The following is an 18,307-nucleotide window of genomic DNA, read 5'->3' as shown; positions in this document are numbered from 1 at the left end:
CCAAGCACGCAACACAGTCAAAACTATTCCATTTATTAATCCTATTAGCTCAACCAGTAATTTCCACCACTTTTTACCAAAATTGGAGCAACTTTAACTTTTGACGCCTGTACAAACTGAAATTGACCTTTCAGTGTTCTTGCTGTTTTTACCCCATAACTCCAGACCATTCATTCACAGATAGTCCAAACTATACCTTTTTGGAATCTTTATGATCAGACAAATAATATGGAATACCTTTCAATATGATTGGAGCATTTTTAAATTTTGACCCCTGTGTAATACTTCAATTGACCCCTTCTTGGCCGCCTATTGAAAGTTCACGTGGGTACCCGGCATTTTTAAAACAGTAATGTCTAAGGAGTATGTGTGCCAAATTTGGTGCTTGCATCACCATTTGAAGTATTTTTTTCAGTTATCCGCTGCACTACTTGAAAGTACCCTGTTCTTAGAAATCACTCCTGCCACCTTTCTCCACCCTGACGTTGCACTCTTCTCCATAGAAATCAATTTCTTTTTAATATAATGTGTTTTTGTGTCTGTCTCTCTCTCTTGGTAGAGCTTACAGATGGCACAGAAAGAGGCCCAGATCAGACTACTGGAGGGTCAGCTGAGACAGACAGATGTGATTGGATCATCCCACAATCATATGATCCTTGATGCCCTACGAGAAAAAGCAGAATACATCCCTGAGCTGCAAGCACTTATTCTTAATGTTCAGCAAGGTAAGAGCTGGTCATTTGGCCAAAAGCAAACCCTATGTAAACAGCACTTGATTTTTATACACTTACAGTGCCCTCCAAAAATATTGGGCCCCTTGGTATTTCACACATTTTAATTTGTTAATGCCATTTCAAATACAAAAAGCAAATCATGCTTCTCAATAAAAAAAAAAAAAAAAAATCTAAATTATCTTCTTAAACTCAAAGTAAATCTCTACAACTTGAAATAAATTAATTAAAAATACAAAAGCCAAGATGATGGGTTGCACAAGTAATCAGCCCCTTTGGTATAATGCCTGTAAATAATCAGTTTTATTGTCAGTTTTCTTCAGACAAGTCAGGGGATGGATACATGAACATTTCCAAATCACTGAATATGTCTTAGACTTTATTTACATCAGTTATGAAGAAATACAAACAGTATGGCACTCTATGGTAAATCTGTGTGGAGCAGACAGTTCTCAAAAAGTGAGTGACTGTGCAAGAAGAAGAGTGAGGAAAGACACCCAGACAACCTAGAAGAAGTTACAGGCTTCTGTGGCTGTGATTGGAGAAATTGTGCTTAGTGCATGTTTTACATTTTGTGTCCTCAGTTATACAGCCATTACTTATGCAACCCATTATCTTGGCTTTTATATTTTTAATTAATTTATATCAAGTTGTAGTGATTTGCTTTGAGATTGAGTTTAAGGGAAATAATTTTAGAAATTTTTAAATTGAGAAGCCTTATTTACTTTTTGTATCTGAAATGGCATAAACAAATTAAAATGTATGAAATACCAAGGGGCCCAATACTTTTGGAGGCACTGTAATTATAGTCTGATTTTATTTCTTGACATTCTCAAAAGTTGGATGATGCTGCATATCAGTGTGGCTTACAGCGGTGGGTGAAAAACAAACAAAAACGTTTTCCACTTCCTGGAAGTCCTGTCCACTGTGTTACTGTCTCTGTTTTTTTGTGAAACTAACAGAATTATTATATGGATTTGGACATGGAGACAACTGTTAGCACCTGATTTACTGGAATTGCGAAGTAGAAATTACTGTGAATTTTGGGCAGAAGATGAGAATATATGGCTAGGAAGTTCAGAAAAAAGTGGGCTAATAAAGGGCTAATTGCACAAAGTAAAACTTGCTAGATCAATTTGAGCTAATGCTTACTGCTCACAAACAGCACAGTGGCTGTTGAATAAACTACCTTATTACCATACTGTATTTTATACTAAACGAAATGTGTTTTAGGTCTTCTGACTGTTGGTGGTTGCTAACAAGGTTGTCAGCTTTACTTGGGCTGTCTTAAACACTAGCTATGTGTTTTACCTTTGAAAATAAAATAAATATTAATGATTTTGATGTTAAGAGTATAGGTGTTTCTTCAAGTTCATTCTTGGTTTTATGAGGGGACTAACCTATTTGGATAATTTGAATTCATGTTACATGTTGGCCAAAAACAAATCTTAATAGTGTATGAATGATTTTAAACCGGTAGCATGAGATCTAAGAACTGGTCTCCTGTGGTGGATGCCAAGCTAAATTCCTCTCACCAGTGTCAGTAGAAGTACTGAATGACTTTGTCAGAATGGTTGAAACATGAGTTCAGCCTAATGTATTTTTTTCACACTTTACCCATTGTGGGTTTATACAGTGCAGATAGTTTTAGATATAAGGTTTTTCTATAATGCCACTTCACTACAATGGAGATGAAAGGAACACTACTTTAACTTCTTAAAACACAATTAAACAACATTGGAAAAAAAAAAAATCTACACCTGTGATGTTTTTCTATAAATGATGCCACAGCTTTGATTGTTGCAGACATCACTGACAGCAGTTTTGGTGCTATTTCCTCACCAGAAAGTAGTTCTAGAGCAGCAAGTCACATTTATATTTTTGTGCACCCATCATTCCATTTCCATGTTCACTTGTAGCTTTCTAGTATGCTATTCCAGATCAACTCACTTTATCAGCAATGATAGAACACAAACATTAGCATGTTAACAGTGATGATTTTTTCCTAAAGTGTACAACCCAACATGTCACAAGTTTCTTTCACCAAACAGATTTTTGTTCTAATTTCCATAGTCTTAATTTTGTTGACTGATATACAAAAACATTTTTCTTTGGCATTCAGTTGAAAGGTAGGTAGGTCTTTCACTGTGATTCTTTACATTATGTTTGTCTTCCACAATAAATATATTCAATTGCTGACCTATTATGAAATACATCAAAGTGCCATAAACAAAAATATCCAGTTATTTTGACAAAAAGTGTTCAATTAAAATAAATGGAATCTTAAAATTCCTGAGGAAGAGTCACTAAAAAGTGAAAACAGGCATTTTTGATTATTTTAAGGAATTTTTTTAATTTATATAGCGCCAAATCACAACAAAGTTGCCTCAAGGTACTTTACACAAGTAAGGTCTAACCTTACCAACCCCTAGAGCAAGCACACAGGCAACAGTGGTAAGGAAAAGGTTGAATTCTAAGAAAGTTGGAGTCAGAGTAATTTAAGACCAGTATCTTGTCTCAAGCCTTAGGATTGAATTGTATTGCTTTTGGTAGTTTCCATGGTAATGTATTAGTTTCTGATAACATTTTCCATCTGTAAAAATGTATATCTTGTAAATACTTTGACATCAAAATTAAGACTGTAGCAGTTCCTGAGATACACGAGGGGTGATTGAAAAGATTTAAGCCTGACCCTGAAAAGTCAGGATCGGTTCTCCAGAATAAGACCTTCTGTGTGAATGGTATTAAGGAACTGCAGTGATGCTGGAAATAGCGTGTGGAGTTGGATGGTGATTATGATGAAAAATAAAGTAGTTCAGTTGTAGTTTCGTCTTGGTTGGGCTCAAAACCTTTCAATCAGCCCACAGTGTGTGTGTGTGTGTGTGTGTGTGTGTGTGTGTGTGTGTGTGTGTGTGTGTGTGTGTGTGTGTGTATCTTATCTTATATTTGTACACCGAGATTTTCATCGGACTATCCTGTAGGATTTTATACTTGGAACTGTTTATACCTATTGTTTTTACTTTATCTGTTTGCACTTAAAAAGGATAAGCTGTCTCCAACCTCACTGTGCGTTTTGGATGATGACAATAAAGGGCATTCTATATTCTAATAAAGGGTGTTCTAAAGTCTATAACATTTATAAAATTATTAATATCAAAGTGATGTCAGCAGCCACAGCCTAAGCACACCTGTTTGAGAATAATTTTGCTTGTGTGCTGCAATCGCACTTCTCACACTCATCACTTGTGTGTTATTACCAGCATGGAGAGTAAACATAACAGGCTAATCAATATAATAATCTTCATGTGAATGAGGTACGTACAAACATTTTGAAGCTGTGTAATTCATTTAATTTTGCTGAGTTTCACCATCATGGCATTAAATTATTTTCACGATTACACGTTTCTTAATACAGTTCAGTCTATATGATCAGTTGATTTTACTGTTCATTCATAACTAGGAGGGCGGAACACAGTTTGTTCTTTCACTTTTTGTTACAACCAGTCACAGCTCTTAGAGGACTATGCCATACTAAGCAACGGAGTCAAAAAGTTTATAAAAGTTTCTGTCCACTCATTGACCAGAGTTGCTCTCAGACACTACCTGGATTACTCTTATGCTAAGATTCCTTGCCAGGAATTTTTAGGCTAAGTTAGGAGCTCTCTGAGAGGACTCTGAGATGCTTCGTGGCTACAGACCCTGAGCTTCTATTTCACAAGTACTGATGGCAACCTAAAATTAGCAAACACGTTTGTTTTGGTGTATAACAAGCTTCACAGTATCACCAGAATGCCCAGTGGCTTGTCATTAGATACTTGTGCTCTTATGGCAGTTATAAAGTTTTAATTTAATTTCCTTACAGTAATGACCTAGAATTAATTAAGAACAGGAAGGGAAAGGAGAGGGAGACTTCAACTCTGTTTATTTCATCTGTAGAATTTTCTCTTTTTCATTTTGGTTTTCATTGTAGAAAAGCTAGCCTTACATTTCACCACCATCAGCTGATCCCCTTTATTGTTAAAACAGAAGTTTGTTGAATGTGATCAATAAAATTCTGGTGTTAATAAAAAAAAGACAAAGTAAATGCGAATGTTTGTACTTGCGTTTTTTGTACTGCGTATAAATGTGTCTGACATGACTGCTTCTATCATATACTGTTAATGAGCTACATACAGGATGAAGAGTTGATTTTTGTCCTTTTAGAAAACGGTTACGCCAGCACAGATGAGGAGCCATCTGAGTTCAGCCAAGCCTCTGATAGCAGGTGAGGCTGATCTCTGCCTGCACCTTTCACCAGACTCTGTTCTTACATTAAAGCTACTGTTTTTGTTCGAGTTTGACAAATTGATAGCATTCATCCAATGGATTATTTTTCTAAATATACAGTACCTGAGCAAATCTTATCTGTCCATGTGTGCATAGTTCCCTCATACTCACACTTTTTTTTTGCAGTGTATCGCAAATGAAAGAATCTAACAGCCAAGATGACTTCAAGATGAAGGTGCAACTTCTTTCTTCAGCCAAATTTGCCATTTAGCTCTGTTGCAGATGTGAAAAATGGGCTATATAGATGCTGAAATTAATGCTGCATTTTCTTTAGATCTTGATGTCAGTATTAATCTGCCGTTCTATTTATTGTTTATTTTTTTGCATTGGCCACAGTTGTGTTGTCAGTAATGGCACCTTTAAGTAGTGTAATATCCAAACTGTTCGTTTGTCTTTAGAGTAGTATGCTCAGCTTCAGAGAAGCTGCCATTCTTCTTTGCAGCAGTAAGATGGCAGTATGTGCACAGTCAAAAATTTAAAAGCCTCCTCAGGCTTCATTTGATATTCTGTGGAAGAATCCTCTGATTTGACACTAATCCCCTCCAATCCCCTTGTTAGCTCTCTATGTTCTTTATTATTTTCCAGCTTGTATTTTTTTTTTAATTATTATTTGTTGTGCTCTCATTTCTGCCTTGGCTCTTTTCTATTTTCTTTTCTATTTTCTGTGCTTTCACATTTTCTTTGTTTTGTGGTGGCTTCCTAATTCACTGTCATGCCCAATGTTTGAAAATAATCATTGTCTAAGTGCTTAATTTTTAAAAATCTTACTGCCCTCCTTATTGTTCCCTTTTCTTGTCTTGTCTTCTGGAACACAAATGCTGCACATTTTCCACCCAGATGGAGCCTCGCTTGTCGAGTCAGATGAAGGCGGTGTCTGCGGAATATCTAGGTCCTGTCCTGGACCCCTCATCTAGTGCCAAGCAGCCGCACATCACCAAGTCTCTGGCCTCTCTGACAGACATCCAGGAGGATGGCCTTAGCCTCGGCACAGGGAGTCTGGGAATTAGCCAGTCCCTCCGAGACCATTTCCACAGGGACCGGGTGTCTCGCACGATCAGCCTGCCTGTCAGGGGACACACATTGTAAGTAATAATACTGAGACTGACTGAAGTCCAGACACTTAACTGGTTTCCTGAGAAGTGACAACTTCAAGAGGTGACCTGTTGATGACGTGGAGTAGTAAAGTCAGTATAAGATGACATGGGTTGACAGAAAAAACAACCAAAAAAAACAAATTCATAGTTATACAGTGGGGTGAAAAAAATATTTAGTCAGTCCCTGATTGTGCAAGTTCTCCTACTTAGAAAGATGAGAAAGGTCTGTAATTTTCAACATAGGTACACTTCACCTGTGAGAGACAAAATGAGAAAAAAATCCAGGAAATCACATTGTAGGATTTTTAAAGAATTTATTTGTAAATTATGGTGGAAAATAAGTATTTGGTCACCCACAAACAAGCAAGATTTCTGGCTCTCACAGACTTGTAACTTCTTCTTTAAGAAGCTCTTTTGTCCTCCACCTGTTACCTGTATTAATGGCATCTGTTGGAACTCGTTATCTGTATAAAAGACACCTGTCCACAGCCTCAAACAGTCAGACTCGAAACTCAACCATGGCCAAGACCAAAGAGCTGTCGAAGGACACCAGGAAGAAAACTGTAGATGTGCACCAGGCTGGGAAGAGTGAATTTACAATAGTCAAGCAGGTTTGTGTGAATAAATCAACTGTGGGAGCAATTGTAAGAAAATAGAAGACATACAAAACCATTGATAATCTCCCTTGATCTGGGGCTCCACACAAGATGTCATCCCGTGGGGTCAAAATGATCATGAAAATGGTGAACAAAAATCCCAGAATTACACAGAGGGACCTGATGAATGACCTGCAGAGAGCTCGGACCAAAGTAACAAAGGCTACACACTACGCAGAGAGGGACTCAAATCCTGCAGTGCTAGGTGTGTCCCCCTGCTTAAGCCAGTACATGTCCAGGCTCATCTGAAGTTTGCCAGAGAGCATATGGATGATCCAGAACACAATTGGGAGAATATCATGTGGTCAGATGAAACCAAAATAGAATTTTTTGGTTAAAACTCAACTCGTCGTGTTTGGAGGAAGAAGAATGCTGAGTTGCATTCCAAGAACACCATATCTACTGTGAAGCATGGGGGTGGAAACATCATGCTGTTTTTCTGCAAAGGGGACAGGACGACTGATCCGTGTTAAGAGAAGAATGAATGGGGCCATGTATCCTGAGATTTTAAGCCAAAACCTCCTTCCATCAGTGAGCATTGAAGATGCATTGTGGCTGGGTCTTCCAGCATGACAATGATCCCAAACACACCGCTCGGGCAACAAAGGAGTGGCTCTGTAAAAAGCATTTCAAGGTCCTGGAGTGGCAAAGCCAGTCTCCAGACATCAACCCCATATAAAATTTGTTGAGGGAGTTGAAAGTCCATGTTGCCCAGTGACAGCCCCAAAACATCACTGCTCTAGAGGAGATCTGCATGGAGGAATGGACCAAAATACCAGCTACAGTGTGTGCAAACCTGGTGAAGACTTACAGGAAACATTTGACCTCTGTCATTGTCAACAAAGATTGTTACAAAGTATTGAGTCAAACTTTTGCTATTTACCAAATGCTCATTTTCTGCCATAATTTACAAATAAATTATTTAAAAATCCTACAATGTGATTTCCTGGATTTTTTTATTTTTTTTTCTCATTTTGTCTCACAGTTGAAGTGTACCCATGTTGAAAATTACAGACCTCTCTCATCTTTCTCAGTAGGAGAACCTGCACAATCAGGGACTGACTAAATACTTTTGTACCCCATTGTATGTAAATACAGAAAATTTTGCTAAAGTAAAAAAAAACAATTGAGATAAATGCAAACATGAAGTTAAAGGGGAACATTACACAGTGAGAAATGCAATGCTTTCCTATAAGAAACATACCAAAGAGCTGATATTCCACACTTTTTACACTAGTCCTCCAAGTACATACCTTTATCGGACATTTGAACTTTGCGCTCTCCCGAGCGCCCCCAGGCCGCCATCTCTAGAATATCCAGGTATTTCCGTTCAGCGCCAGTGTCATCGACGAAAGACTGTACATGAGCTGGCGTGACCAAATAAGGAAGTGGGAAAGGCCATGGGGCAGAGGGTCATCTCTCTTGTTTGAGGCACTATTTCAGTATGTCTTTCTTCGACACCGCTGAGCTGGAAAACACTGGAATCCATGGAAGCCGAGTTTGAGACAGAGGATCGTCCCAATCCTAGGGACATCGTAGCATATAGCCACCAGCCGAGGTGGTCCGACGACAAGAAGAAAAAGAGGAGGAAAAATAACCAGGCAGAAGGCAACAGGGAAGCGGGTGCCGTGTCAGCCGCCACAAACAGGAATGAGCAGATCGAAGAAAGTGGGGAGGGGGGCACCACTGCAGCCGCTATAAACGAGTCTCTTCCGGTAGATCCAGAATCTATTCCAGCCAGGAGCATGGACGACTGGATTCCAGTCAGGGATGGCAAAGATGTTGAGACAGAAACTTGGCGCCTGAACAACATTCTTTGCGGATGCGGAAACTGCAGGCTGATGCCGATGATGTGTAACGCGCAAAAATGGACCTTGAATTCAAGCTTCACTTGTTAATTGGCCACAAACACCCTGCGTTATGCCTTGTGTTTTGCAGCACAGCAAGAGAGACTTCAATTAATGTACAGAAGTAACGCGTGTTTGACATGGACCATGTACAAAATTGTAATTCCAACAGTGGACATTGGTGGGTATGTACAATCTTTCGTCAATGACGTCAGCGGCGAGCGGGAAATACCCGGATATTCTACAGAGATGGCGGCCCGGGGGCGCTCGGGAGATGAAGTTCAAATGTCTGATAAAGGTATGTTCTTGCGGGACTAGTGTAAAAAGTGTGGAATATCAGCTCGTTGGTATGTTTCTTATAGGAAAGTATTGCATTTCTCACTATGTAATGTTCTCCTTTAAATCCATATTAAGTTAACATTCATTTTCAAAGCATGAACTTGGAAAAAATTTAAATTTTTGCATATTTGTTGACAAAAGAATGTATACTGCATTTCTCTGAGCTGATGAACTTTAGAAACCTGCAGGATGAGTGACATCATTTTTGAAGTTATGGTAATTGATAATTCATTATATTCAAACAGGTTGGTTTCCAAACAGTTACTGCGCTTGTTTTCCAGAGCAGAGGGTTTCCGGTTAAAGACCACCTCTGTCCATTCTCCATGTAATGTGTTGTCAGGAAGGACATCCACCATAAAACAAGAAGGGACGTTACTAAAGAAAGAAATTGATATCAGAGTGGGAATAACCCACTGTACCTTGCGTTAAAGGAGTTTCCACTTTCTGCCGACAAAAACATGATTGATTTCCTTAACTAAACCTCGGATGTTGGACTACCTTGTTTCATGCTGCAGTTCTGAGCACTGAAACCACAGTCCAGCAGCTCATAGTCCCTGATGCTGAATGAAGTAACACTGAGATACTTTCACCGTAGTTATCAGTTCTGTGGTGATTGATACAGTGTTTTTAAAATCGCCCATGACCAGAAGATCTGAATGATGAGCAGGAAGTGTCCTTCAACAAGATGGCAGTGACTGCAGTTGGAGTGTAAACTGAGAAAAGCACCCAGCTAATGTCTAACCCTACAGTACAGGTGATAACGGGCTTAATATCTGACACAATTGGAAGGAGGTGGTCCACCACAATAACCTACTCTGCTACATTCACTGGCAAATGGAGCAACCAGACCAAATTGGACCAAATATAGGTGTTTCCAACTATGCAGTGCTGCCACTGTGGTATGGAGTCTTTTAACTTCCTTGGTAACAGTGGAGGATGTTATCCTTACTAAGAATCAGGCCGTTCTCTATGCTCACCTGCATGAGACACCTCAGGGTAGGACCTGAGCAATACGGTGCAGTGGGTGACCTCTCTGCATCACTCCAGTAGCCACCCTCAAGGGACATCACCCTTGCACTGGGCTTTGCTTGCAATGTGTGTATGATTGGGCCCACATTATCTTAAATGCTCAACAATCTACAAAATGGAACATTTTATCGCACTAATGTAGGATATTTTTTGCACGTCCACTTTCTCACACCACTTTCATGGTCTTTTATTTTAACAGTTTGCAGTTTAACACACACACACACATTTTCTGAGAGTGCTCATTTTATTCCATTCGCACTGTGAAATGTAGTTCAGATCCGTATTTGCTTTGATGTAAAAACTTTTACCCCTGCTGTCCTGTAGCCCCCGGCCTGTGTGCAATTTAAAAGAAAGAAACTTGTCGGTTGCTTTAGCCTGCTAGAAATATTGCTGAACGCATAAATGCCTTGTTGCTTGAAAATTCACATCATAGCCTCATTTACATGCAGATGCAAGTTCTTTTTGTACCTGTGCATTTCCTTGAAGCTCTGCTTAGCTTAGCTTGCTTGTGTGTATGTCTTCACCTTCAGTCCCAGACAGTCTCGGGGTTTCGACACCTCCCCCCTAACCAGAAGGAAATCTTACGATCGTGCGTACAGGTACATGCAGTCCTCAAACCTGCAGCCAGAATAATTACATATGTTTGACTATGCTTCAGGCCTCCTGTAGTTCCCGCCCAAAATATTTTCATTCTTATTCTTGACCACTCTCATCATCACTTCTCATTCTCTAACCTCCTATCAAAGGCCCACTGAGGGTTATACCCCCCCTTCCTCTCCCCCGCTGAGGACCAGAAATGATCGCAACGTCTTTTCAAGGCTCACCAGCAACCAAGCACAGGGTTCTGCACTTGACAAGTGAGTACATTTTACACTCACTTCTGTGCACATACACATGGCTCATACAAGTAAATCTTTTTCATCTTCACATTGTTATCTGATCAATTTGGTTCCACTCTGAATCATCCCTTTCTTTTCTTCTCTTGCTGTGCTTAAGGTAGTTATTGGCCTGGTAGATTGGCTGAAGGTCAAGTCTTTCAGAGGAAAGCACTTTGCTCTGCAGTTTAGAGGAATCACTCGTCAGAGATTAAGACCAAGAGATTTGATCATATTATTATGCCCGTGTTTGCTTTGATGCACTGGATACCTGGTCATAGGAGGGTGGATTTTAAGGTTCTGTCATTAAGCTATAAGATCCTGAATGGTTGTAAGTAAGTAGCAAGTACATTTTATTTATATAGGCACCTTTCACAGATATAAAATCACAAAGTGCTTCACAAAGCAAACAAGTAAAATACATAAAATACAGACAGGGTAAATTTAAAACATAGGTTTTAAAAACAGGAAAAAAACACAATAAGAATAAAACAATAAAAACCTTTCTCTGACTAAAAGCCTGTTTAAAAAAGAAAAGTCTAACTCCTTTTTTGGGCAGCACGGTGGATTTGTGGTTAGCACTGTTGCCTCACAGCAAGAAGGTCATGGGTTTGATTCCCATCTGTGACCTTTCTGTATGGAGTTTGCATGTCTTCCCTGTGTTTGCATGGGGTTCCTCCAGGTGCTCCGGTTTCCTCTCACATTTAAGACATGCAGGTTAGGTGAATTGGAAACTTTAAATTGTCCAGGTCTCCCTTGCAAATCTCAATATGACTAACCTGGTGAAATAAAAATTCAATTTTTAAATACATCAATGGCATCTAGGTAGCGAAGAGAAAGAGGTAGTGTTGTACAGCTGAGTTGCTACTGCTTCAAAGGAGCGATGACCTTGCATCTTGAAATGGGTTTTTATGACCACAAGTCTGCAGACATCAGACTGCAGGTCAGAGTGTGCAGCTGTTGCAGGTCATAGATGTAAGGAGGAGCCTGACCATACAAGGCTCTAAAAGCTAGGGTCAAGAATTTAAAATGTATTCTAAAGTTCATTGGTAACCAGTGAAGGGAGGCTAAAACAGGCATAATATGGGCCCATTTGTGTGTTCCAGTTTAAAGCCTTCCAGCAGAGTTCTTGACAACCTGTCAAGCTCCTTGTTATTTAGACAGGTAAAATGACTTACAGTAGGCCAAACGTGAAGATATAAACGTGTGAATAACACTATGTAACAAATTTTTTATTTTTGTTTTGTTCCTGGGTACACAGTGTGTTTTCCTAACCTGTTATACCTTCAATAAATAGAAAATAGCTGTTATTCCACAGAAACTTTGCTTCTGTGATCAGGACAATATTTTGAAATTTGTCTGTTTTCAAGAATATTCTCGATTCGTCTTCACCACTACTGAGTAGTCTTCTAGAATATTCTTTAACTGCTAGAACTGTCCAGAATTGTTTAGAAGTTTCCAGAATTATCTAGAAATTTCAAGAAACTTTTAGAACTTTCTAGAATGATAAAAAAACAATAAAATCAAAGTTTGTGCTGAATGTAGTCATTTTTCCACAGACTTTAGACATAAGCAGTTGAAATATAACACTTAGAAGCCACGAACAAAAATTGTGTTACATAGTGTAATGATCTCCTATTCAAGCTTGGACACAAGGTGTTCCAATTTAGGAATATTATGTATGCTGTGTCAGCCAGTGCAGGTGGGAATCTTGTTAAAGTTGAGGGTCACATGGATTCCAGTCAATATCCGCAGTTTCTTGAGAACAATGTTCATGAATCAGTTGTGCAAAGTTGAAGTTGCGCCGGGGCTGGAGCTTTCAACAAGATGACCCTAAACACTGCTCAAAATCTACTAAGGCATTCATGCAGAGGAACAAGTACAACGTTCTGGGATGGCCATCTCAGTCCCCAGACCTGAATATTATTGAAAATCTGTGGTGTGATTTTAAACGGGCTGTCCATGCTTGAAAACCAACAAACCCGAGATGTTTTGTAAAGAAGAATAGTCCAAAATACCTTCAACCAGAATCCAGATTCTTGTTGGAAGCTATAGGAAGCGTTTAAAGGCTGTTATTTCTGCAAAAGGAGGATCTACTAAATATTGATGTATTTTTTCTGTTGGGGTGCCCAAATTTATGTACCTGCCTAATTTTGGAATTATTGGAATTATTATTATTATTATTTGGAAGGAATTATTGCACACTTTCTGTAAAGCCTATAAACTTCATTTCACTTCTCAAATATCACTGTTTGTCTGCTATATGATATATTTAACTGAAATTGCTGATCCAAACCAATGATTTTTGTAAAGGAAAATTCTGGAAATCATCAGGGATGCCCAAACTTTTACATACCACTGTATTTAGCATGAGGGTGTACTTGGGTGATCCCTCGACCCTAGTCAGTTACGGTGACCTTGCGCCCAATTTCAAGGTCAGTGATTTCAAGATATTGTCATTTCTACCATTGTTAGGTATCTCAAGAACCAGTTGACCAATTTTTATATTTAGCATGTGTGTACCCTGACAGTTCGTATTAGTGATTTGTGGGGACCGGGGACTTTGTCATCTCCTGATGACAGTTGAAACCGTCCTGTTGGAAGAACATCATTAGGACAGGAGGAAAATTTCATTTTCTCAAGCAGAGCAGTGACTTTGTGCAGTCTCACAGGCTTGAATGTTATCCACATATGAGGAGGAGGGTCACAGGCAGGTTTGTACAGATTTGAAGAAGAAATGTTTGCCCTGGTGCCCTCTTACCTGGCTGAGCTGGTGCAGACAAATGTACCGGCACGTATCCCAGGATGCTGGTCTGTTGTCTGTTCCCAGGCTTAATGAAGACCGCAGGCAGTAGAGTTTTGTGCATCATGTTCCAATTCTGTGGAACAGTCCACTAGCTGAAGATCAACCGTTGAGTTCCGTGAATACCTTTATGTCCAGACTCAATACACATTTATTTTTCACTGCTTATGTTCGATGATGTGTAGTTGTAAGGGTGGTTGAGGGGTTGGTTTTTTATTACCTCCTTTATTTTAAGAATGTTGTCTATTGGTAATGCTTTTAATGAGAGTTTTGTCCCTTTATATTGTCTTATGTGTGTTATGTTGTAGTTTTAATTTTGGGGTTCATGTTATTCAGTGCTTTTATTTTTTAGAAAGCGCTATATAAATACATTATTATTAAGTTTGTGCTACTCACACTGTTTAACTACAGATGAATCTCAGTATGACAAAGTCCATTTTAAAACCATGTAAAAGCTATTGGTGGGGGTGGGGGGGTGGGGGAGCATTGAATCCAGGTTTTGATTGCGATCTTGTTTCAAAAACACAATCACAGGTTACTTTAAGATACATTTATCAGTAAGTTGTAATTGCAGGGCTTTTTCAGTCTGCATACAGGGGGTTTAGGGGGGTGCATATAAAAAGGGAGGCCACTCACATACACTCAACAAAAATATAAACGCAACACTTTTGGTTTTGCTCCCATTTTGTATGACATGAACTCAAAGATCTAAAACTTTTTCCACATACACAATATCACCATTTCCCTCAAATATTGTTCACAAACCAGTCTAAATCTGTGATAGTGAGCACTTCTCCTTTGCTGAGATAATCCATCCCACCTCACAGGTGTGCCATACCAAGATGCTGATTAGACACCATGATTAGTGCACAGGTGTGCCTTAGACTGCCCACAATAAAAGGCCACTCTGAAAGGTGCAGTTTTGTCACACAGCACAATGCCACAGATGTCACAAGATTTGAGGGAGCGTGCAATTGGCATGCTGACAGCAGGAATGTCAACCAGAGCTGTTGCTCGTGTATTGAATGTTCATGTCTCTACCATAAGCCGTCTCCAAAGGCGTTTGAGAATTTGGCAGTACATCCAACCAGCCTCACAACCGCAGACCACGTGTAACCACACCAGCCCAGGACCTCCACATCCAGCATGTTCACCTCCAAGATCGTCTGAGACCAGCCACTCGGACAGCTGCTGAAACAATCGGTTTGCATAACCAAAGAATTTCTGCACAAACTGTCAGAAACCGTCTCAGGGAAGCTCATCTGCATGCTCGTCGTCCTCATCGGGGTCTCGACCTGACTCCAGTTCATCGTCGTGACCGACTTGAGTGGGCAAATGCTCACATTCGCTGGTGTTTGGCACGTTGGAGAGGTGTTCTCTTCACGGATAATGCGAAGGAGATGTGTTGCACTGCATGAGGCAAATGGTGGTCCCACCAGATACTGACTGGTATCCCCCCCCAGTAAAACAAAACTGCACCTTTCAGAGTGGCCTTTTATTGTGGGCAGTCTAAGGCACACCTGTGCACTAATCATGGTGTCTAATCAGCATCTTGATATGGCACACCTGTGAGGTGGGATGGATTATCACAGCAAAGAAGTGCTCACTATCACAGATTTAGACTGGTTTGTGAACAATATTTGAGGGAAATGGTGATATTGTGTATGTGGAAAAAGTTTTAGATCTTTGAGTTCATCTCATACAAAATGGGAGCAAAACCAAAAGTGTTGCATTTATATTTTTGTTGAGTATAGTAACATCGTTTTCAGGAACCTATCATTAGGACACCTGGTGATGAGGAGGAACAACAAGACGTGTTGCTATTTTAGCATGTTGGTGATGTGGTTGACATTTCTGTTTATATGTCTGTGATGGGGTGTTTATTTTTTCCTCCAAATTTAAATCCAAGTGGAAATGGTTATTAGAAATACCTCTGTGTGTAAGTCTGTCAGATGCAGACATGATGCGGAAATGAGATGCATGGTCATGGCGCAGAGACTGGAATCGTAAAAAAAAAAGCCATTTTTCCTTCCTGCTCACAGTCAATTCCAGCTTTCTGTTTAGACAAATGTCAACAGTTAATTTCAGTCAGAGGCTGTGCTCGGCGCTGTTTATATTGCTTTGTAATCTTTATTAATCCAGCACATTTTTCAGCTTTATTGACCCTTAATTGTGAGAGGGGCTGCTGTGTGAAATTAATTTGAATGTGCGCTGTGGGTGTTTGTGTGTTACAGCCTGAGGCTCCTCATTATCCGGAGCAGGAGTAGGTAAATGATTTGGCTCGTCATGTTTCGATGCAGCTGTTGTGAGTGATGGCCATTTTTGAATGGACACTGGATGATGGTGTATGAGGAGGCGTAAGTCGAACCAGATGTTAATGGGCTGATCGTGTTAAGTTGTTCCTCCTCCCTTTGTGTGTATTTTCATTGCTTTCTGTGTAAACTTGTCAGACATGTTTGTAATCAAGTCAAGATGGTTTGCGTCATGTTTCGTTATAATGGGCACATACACTGATTCAATAAACTGTCAGTGTATCATTTGAATAATCATCCAAGCAAACAACAAAACATAATGTTCCATGTTTAGATTTTTTTCCATTATTTTGATAAATGGATATAAATATTTTCCTACATTGATGCACCTTAAGTAAGTCATTGTACTTGTTAGCACAAATTAATGTTAAAAATCAGCCTAACTTAAACTTACTGGAAGGGTGCTTATCAATCAGTTATTGGCTGTCAAATAAGAGGCGCACTCTGGCAAGAAAGGTAATGATATTTTGTGCAGGTTGAACTGTGAATCATTGCAGGTTGACATTTGTTATAGATAAAGCGTTTTTTTCTGAGTAGTTGATAGTATTCTATAAGGCTTGTCTTTAGCTGACCAATATGATATGTATTGGGGTAGGTGAGTTTCCTATGACACATGAGATCAGGGATTTGAAGCGGATATGAAACATGAGCATTTTGAAGAATTAGAATCAAACTTGTGTTTTTTTGCCAGCTTGATTTGAAACCCATATCTGGATTTAAAAGAATTTTTGTGTTGAGCCTCTGAAACAAAAGCAGGTGACCTTTGTTTCAGGCTATGCTAATCCACTTTGGCCACCAGATATCAAGAAATGAGGAATTCCTATCACAGTTTAACACTGTTGTTCCCTCAAGACATTTTCACAACCATTTAGTTTTATTATTTCATGTTCAGATTGCAAAGCACAGGCTATAATGGCAACAAACCCGAGGCTATAAAATATTTATAATACAATAACATTTTTATTGCACTGTTTCAGTTATACCAGTCTTTTCCTTCAAGCTATTGTAGAGGATTGGCTCTGGTGTACACCCCCCCCTTTTTTTTTTTTTTTTTTTTTTTTGACTGGTTGAATGGCCTTGAGTTTAATTGACAACTTTATCCTTCTATCAACTTGATTTTCCTTTCTGCTCTTCCTGTGTGCTCTTATGACTGTTCCATGCTGTAAATTTCTGCTCATGTGAAGAAATGGTAAATGTAGGATGGGGCCCTGACATTTAAAATATTTTTTATGCTGCATACAATTGTGGCAAAAAGACCCAAGCTTGTGGTTCTTGCTTTTTTATCAAGATGTCAGTTCCTCCTTGGCTACACCACCTGTTTCTTCAAGTACCGTATTTTCCAGACTATGCTTCACACTGGAGTATTGGTTGCACCCATCCAAAAATGCCTCATGAAGAGGGGAAATTATATATATATATATATATATATATATATATATATATATATATATCGTACCTTTTTATTTTTTTCAAAAACTATATGGATTTGATTCATATGTTTTTACGTCAGCCAAGCTTGAACCTTCGTGCGCATGAGTGAGCACTGCTCCACCCCTCTCGTTGTCGTTTCATTGCGAGGAAATGGCGGAATGATTTGGGCTTTTTTTCCATCAGAATTTTTTCAGAAACTGTTAGAGACAGGCAGCTGGAAACCATTCGAAAAATTTATCTGGCTTTCGGTGAAAATTTTACGGGCTTCAGAGAATAAGCAGTGTTACTACAGCTTTAAGGACGGCCCACAATGGCGCACGGTGCGCCGCACTCCGAGCCACCATCGAGAGGCAGAAACCACCACATCATTTCTAAACGGATGGCTGTGTGGAGCTGGGACCGTCGTGTGCAATTTCTCTGGTTATCACAAGAGCTGGACATCAGCCATTTTCCGGCAGATTTCACTTTTAACAAGAGATTTTGTCATGGAAAGCCGCGCGGAGGCTTCGCGCGTCACGACTGATTCGCTGATGAAGCGAGACAAAGGAACACCTCCGTTTCGGAGTGTTAGAGGACAAGTTGGGACATGCCTATCTCGGCTTTCAGTGCTTACCAGTCGAGTGAGTATAAGAGAAATTGTGGAGAGCTGGGCACGTCCCAACTTGTCCTCTGGCACTCCGAAACATTTGTCCTGTCGTGAACGTCTGAGATTACCTTATGCTACCCATAATGCATTGCTGCCTGGCACAGCATGTGCTCACAAAACCTTAAAAATTAGCACATTACTTTAAAACGAAAACATATATCTGATATTTTCACTTTATAAACTTCAGACATGACAATAATTTTAAATAACTTGTCTAA

At 39.5% G+C, this 18,307-nt stretch overlaps 1 protein-coding gene across 4 annotated transcripts in view; it reads left to right on the top strand.

The window, feature by feature from the left end:
- Window positions 1–18,307, top strand: part of kif21b (kinesin family member 21B) — a 178,888-nt gene that overhangs the window by 110,261 nt on the left and 50,320 nt on the right. For all 4 annotated transcript variants that reach the window (XM_034166974.1, XM_034166975.1, XM_034166973.1 and 1 more), the window contains exons 21-26: window positions 560–725; window positions 4,935–4,995; window positions 5,184–5,232; window positions 5,895–6,139; window positions 10,553–10,621; window positions 10,769–10,879. In XM_034166974.1, coding sequence (XP_034022865.1) covers window positions 560–725; window positions 4,935–4,995; window positions 5,184–5,232; window positions 5,895–6,139; window positions 10,553–10,621; window positions 10,769–10,879 — 701 coding nt within the window. The remainder of the gene's footprint in view (window positions 1–559; window positions 726–4,934; window positions 4,996–5,183; window positions 5,233–5,894; window positions 6,140–10,552; window positions 10,622–10,768; window positions 10,880–18,307) is intronic.

Source organism: Thalassophryne amazonica, chromosome 3 (genome assembly GCF_902500255.1).
Source record: "Thalassophryne amazonica chromosome 3, fThaAma1.1, whole genome shotgun sequence".
NCBI classification, from domain to species: Eukaryota; Metazoa; Chordata; class Actinopteri; order Batrachoidiformes; family Batrachoididae; genus Thalassophryne; species Thalassophryne amazonica.
The sequence above is the reverse complement of the archived record's forward strand: the minus strand, read 5'-3'. Positions and strand labels throughout refer to the sequence as shown.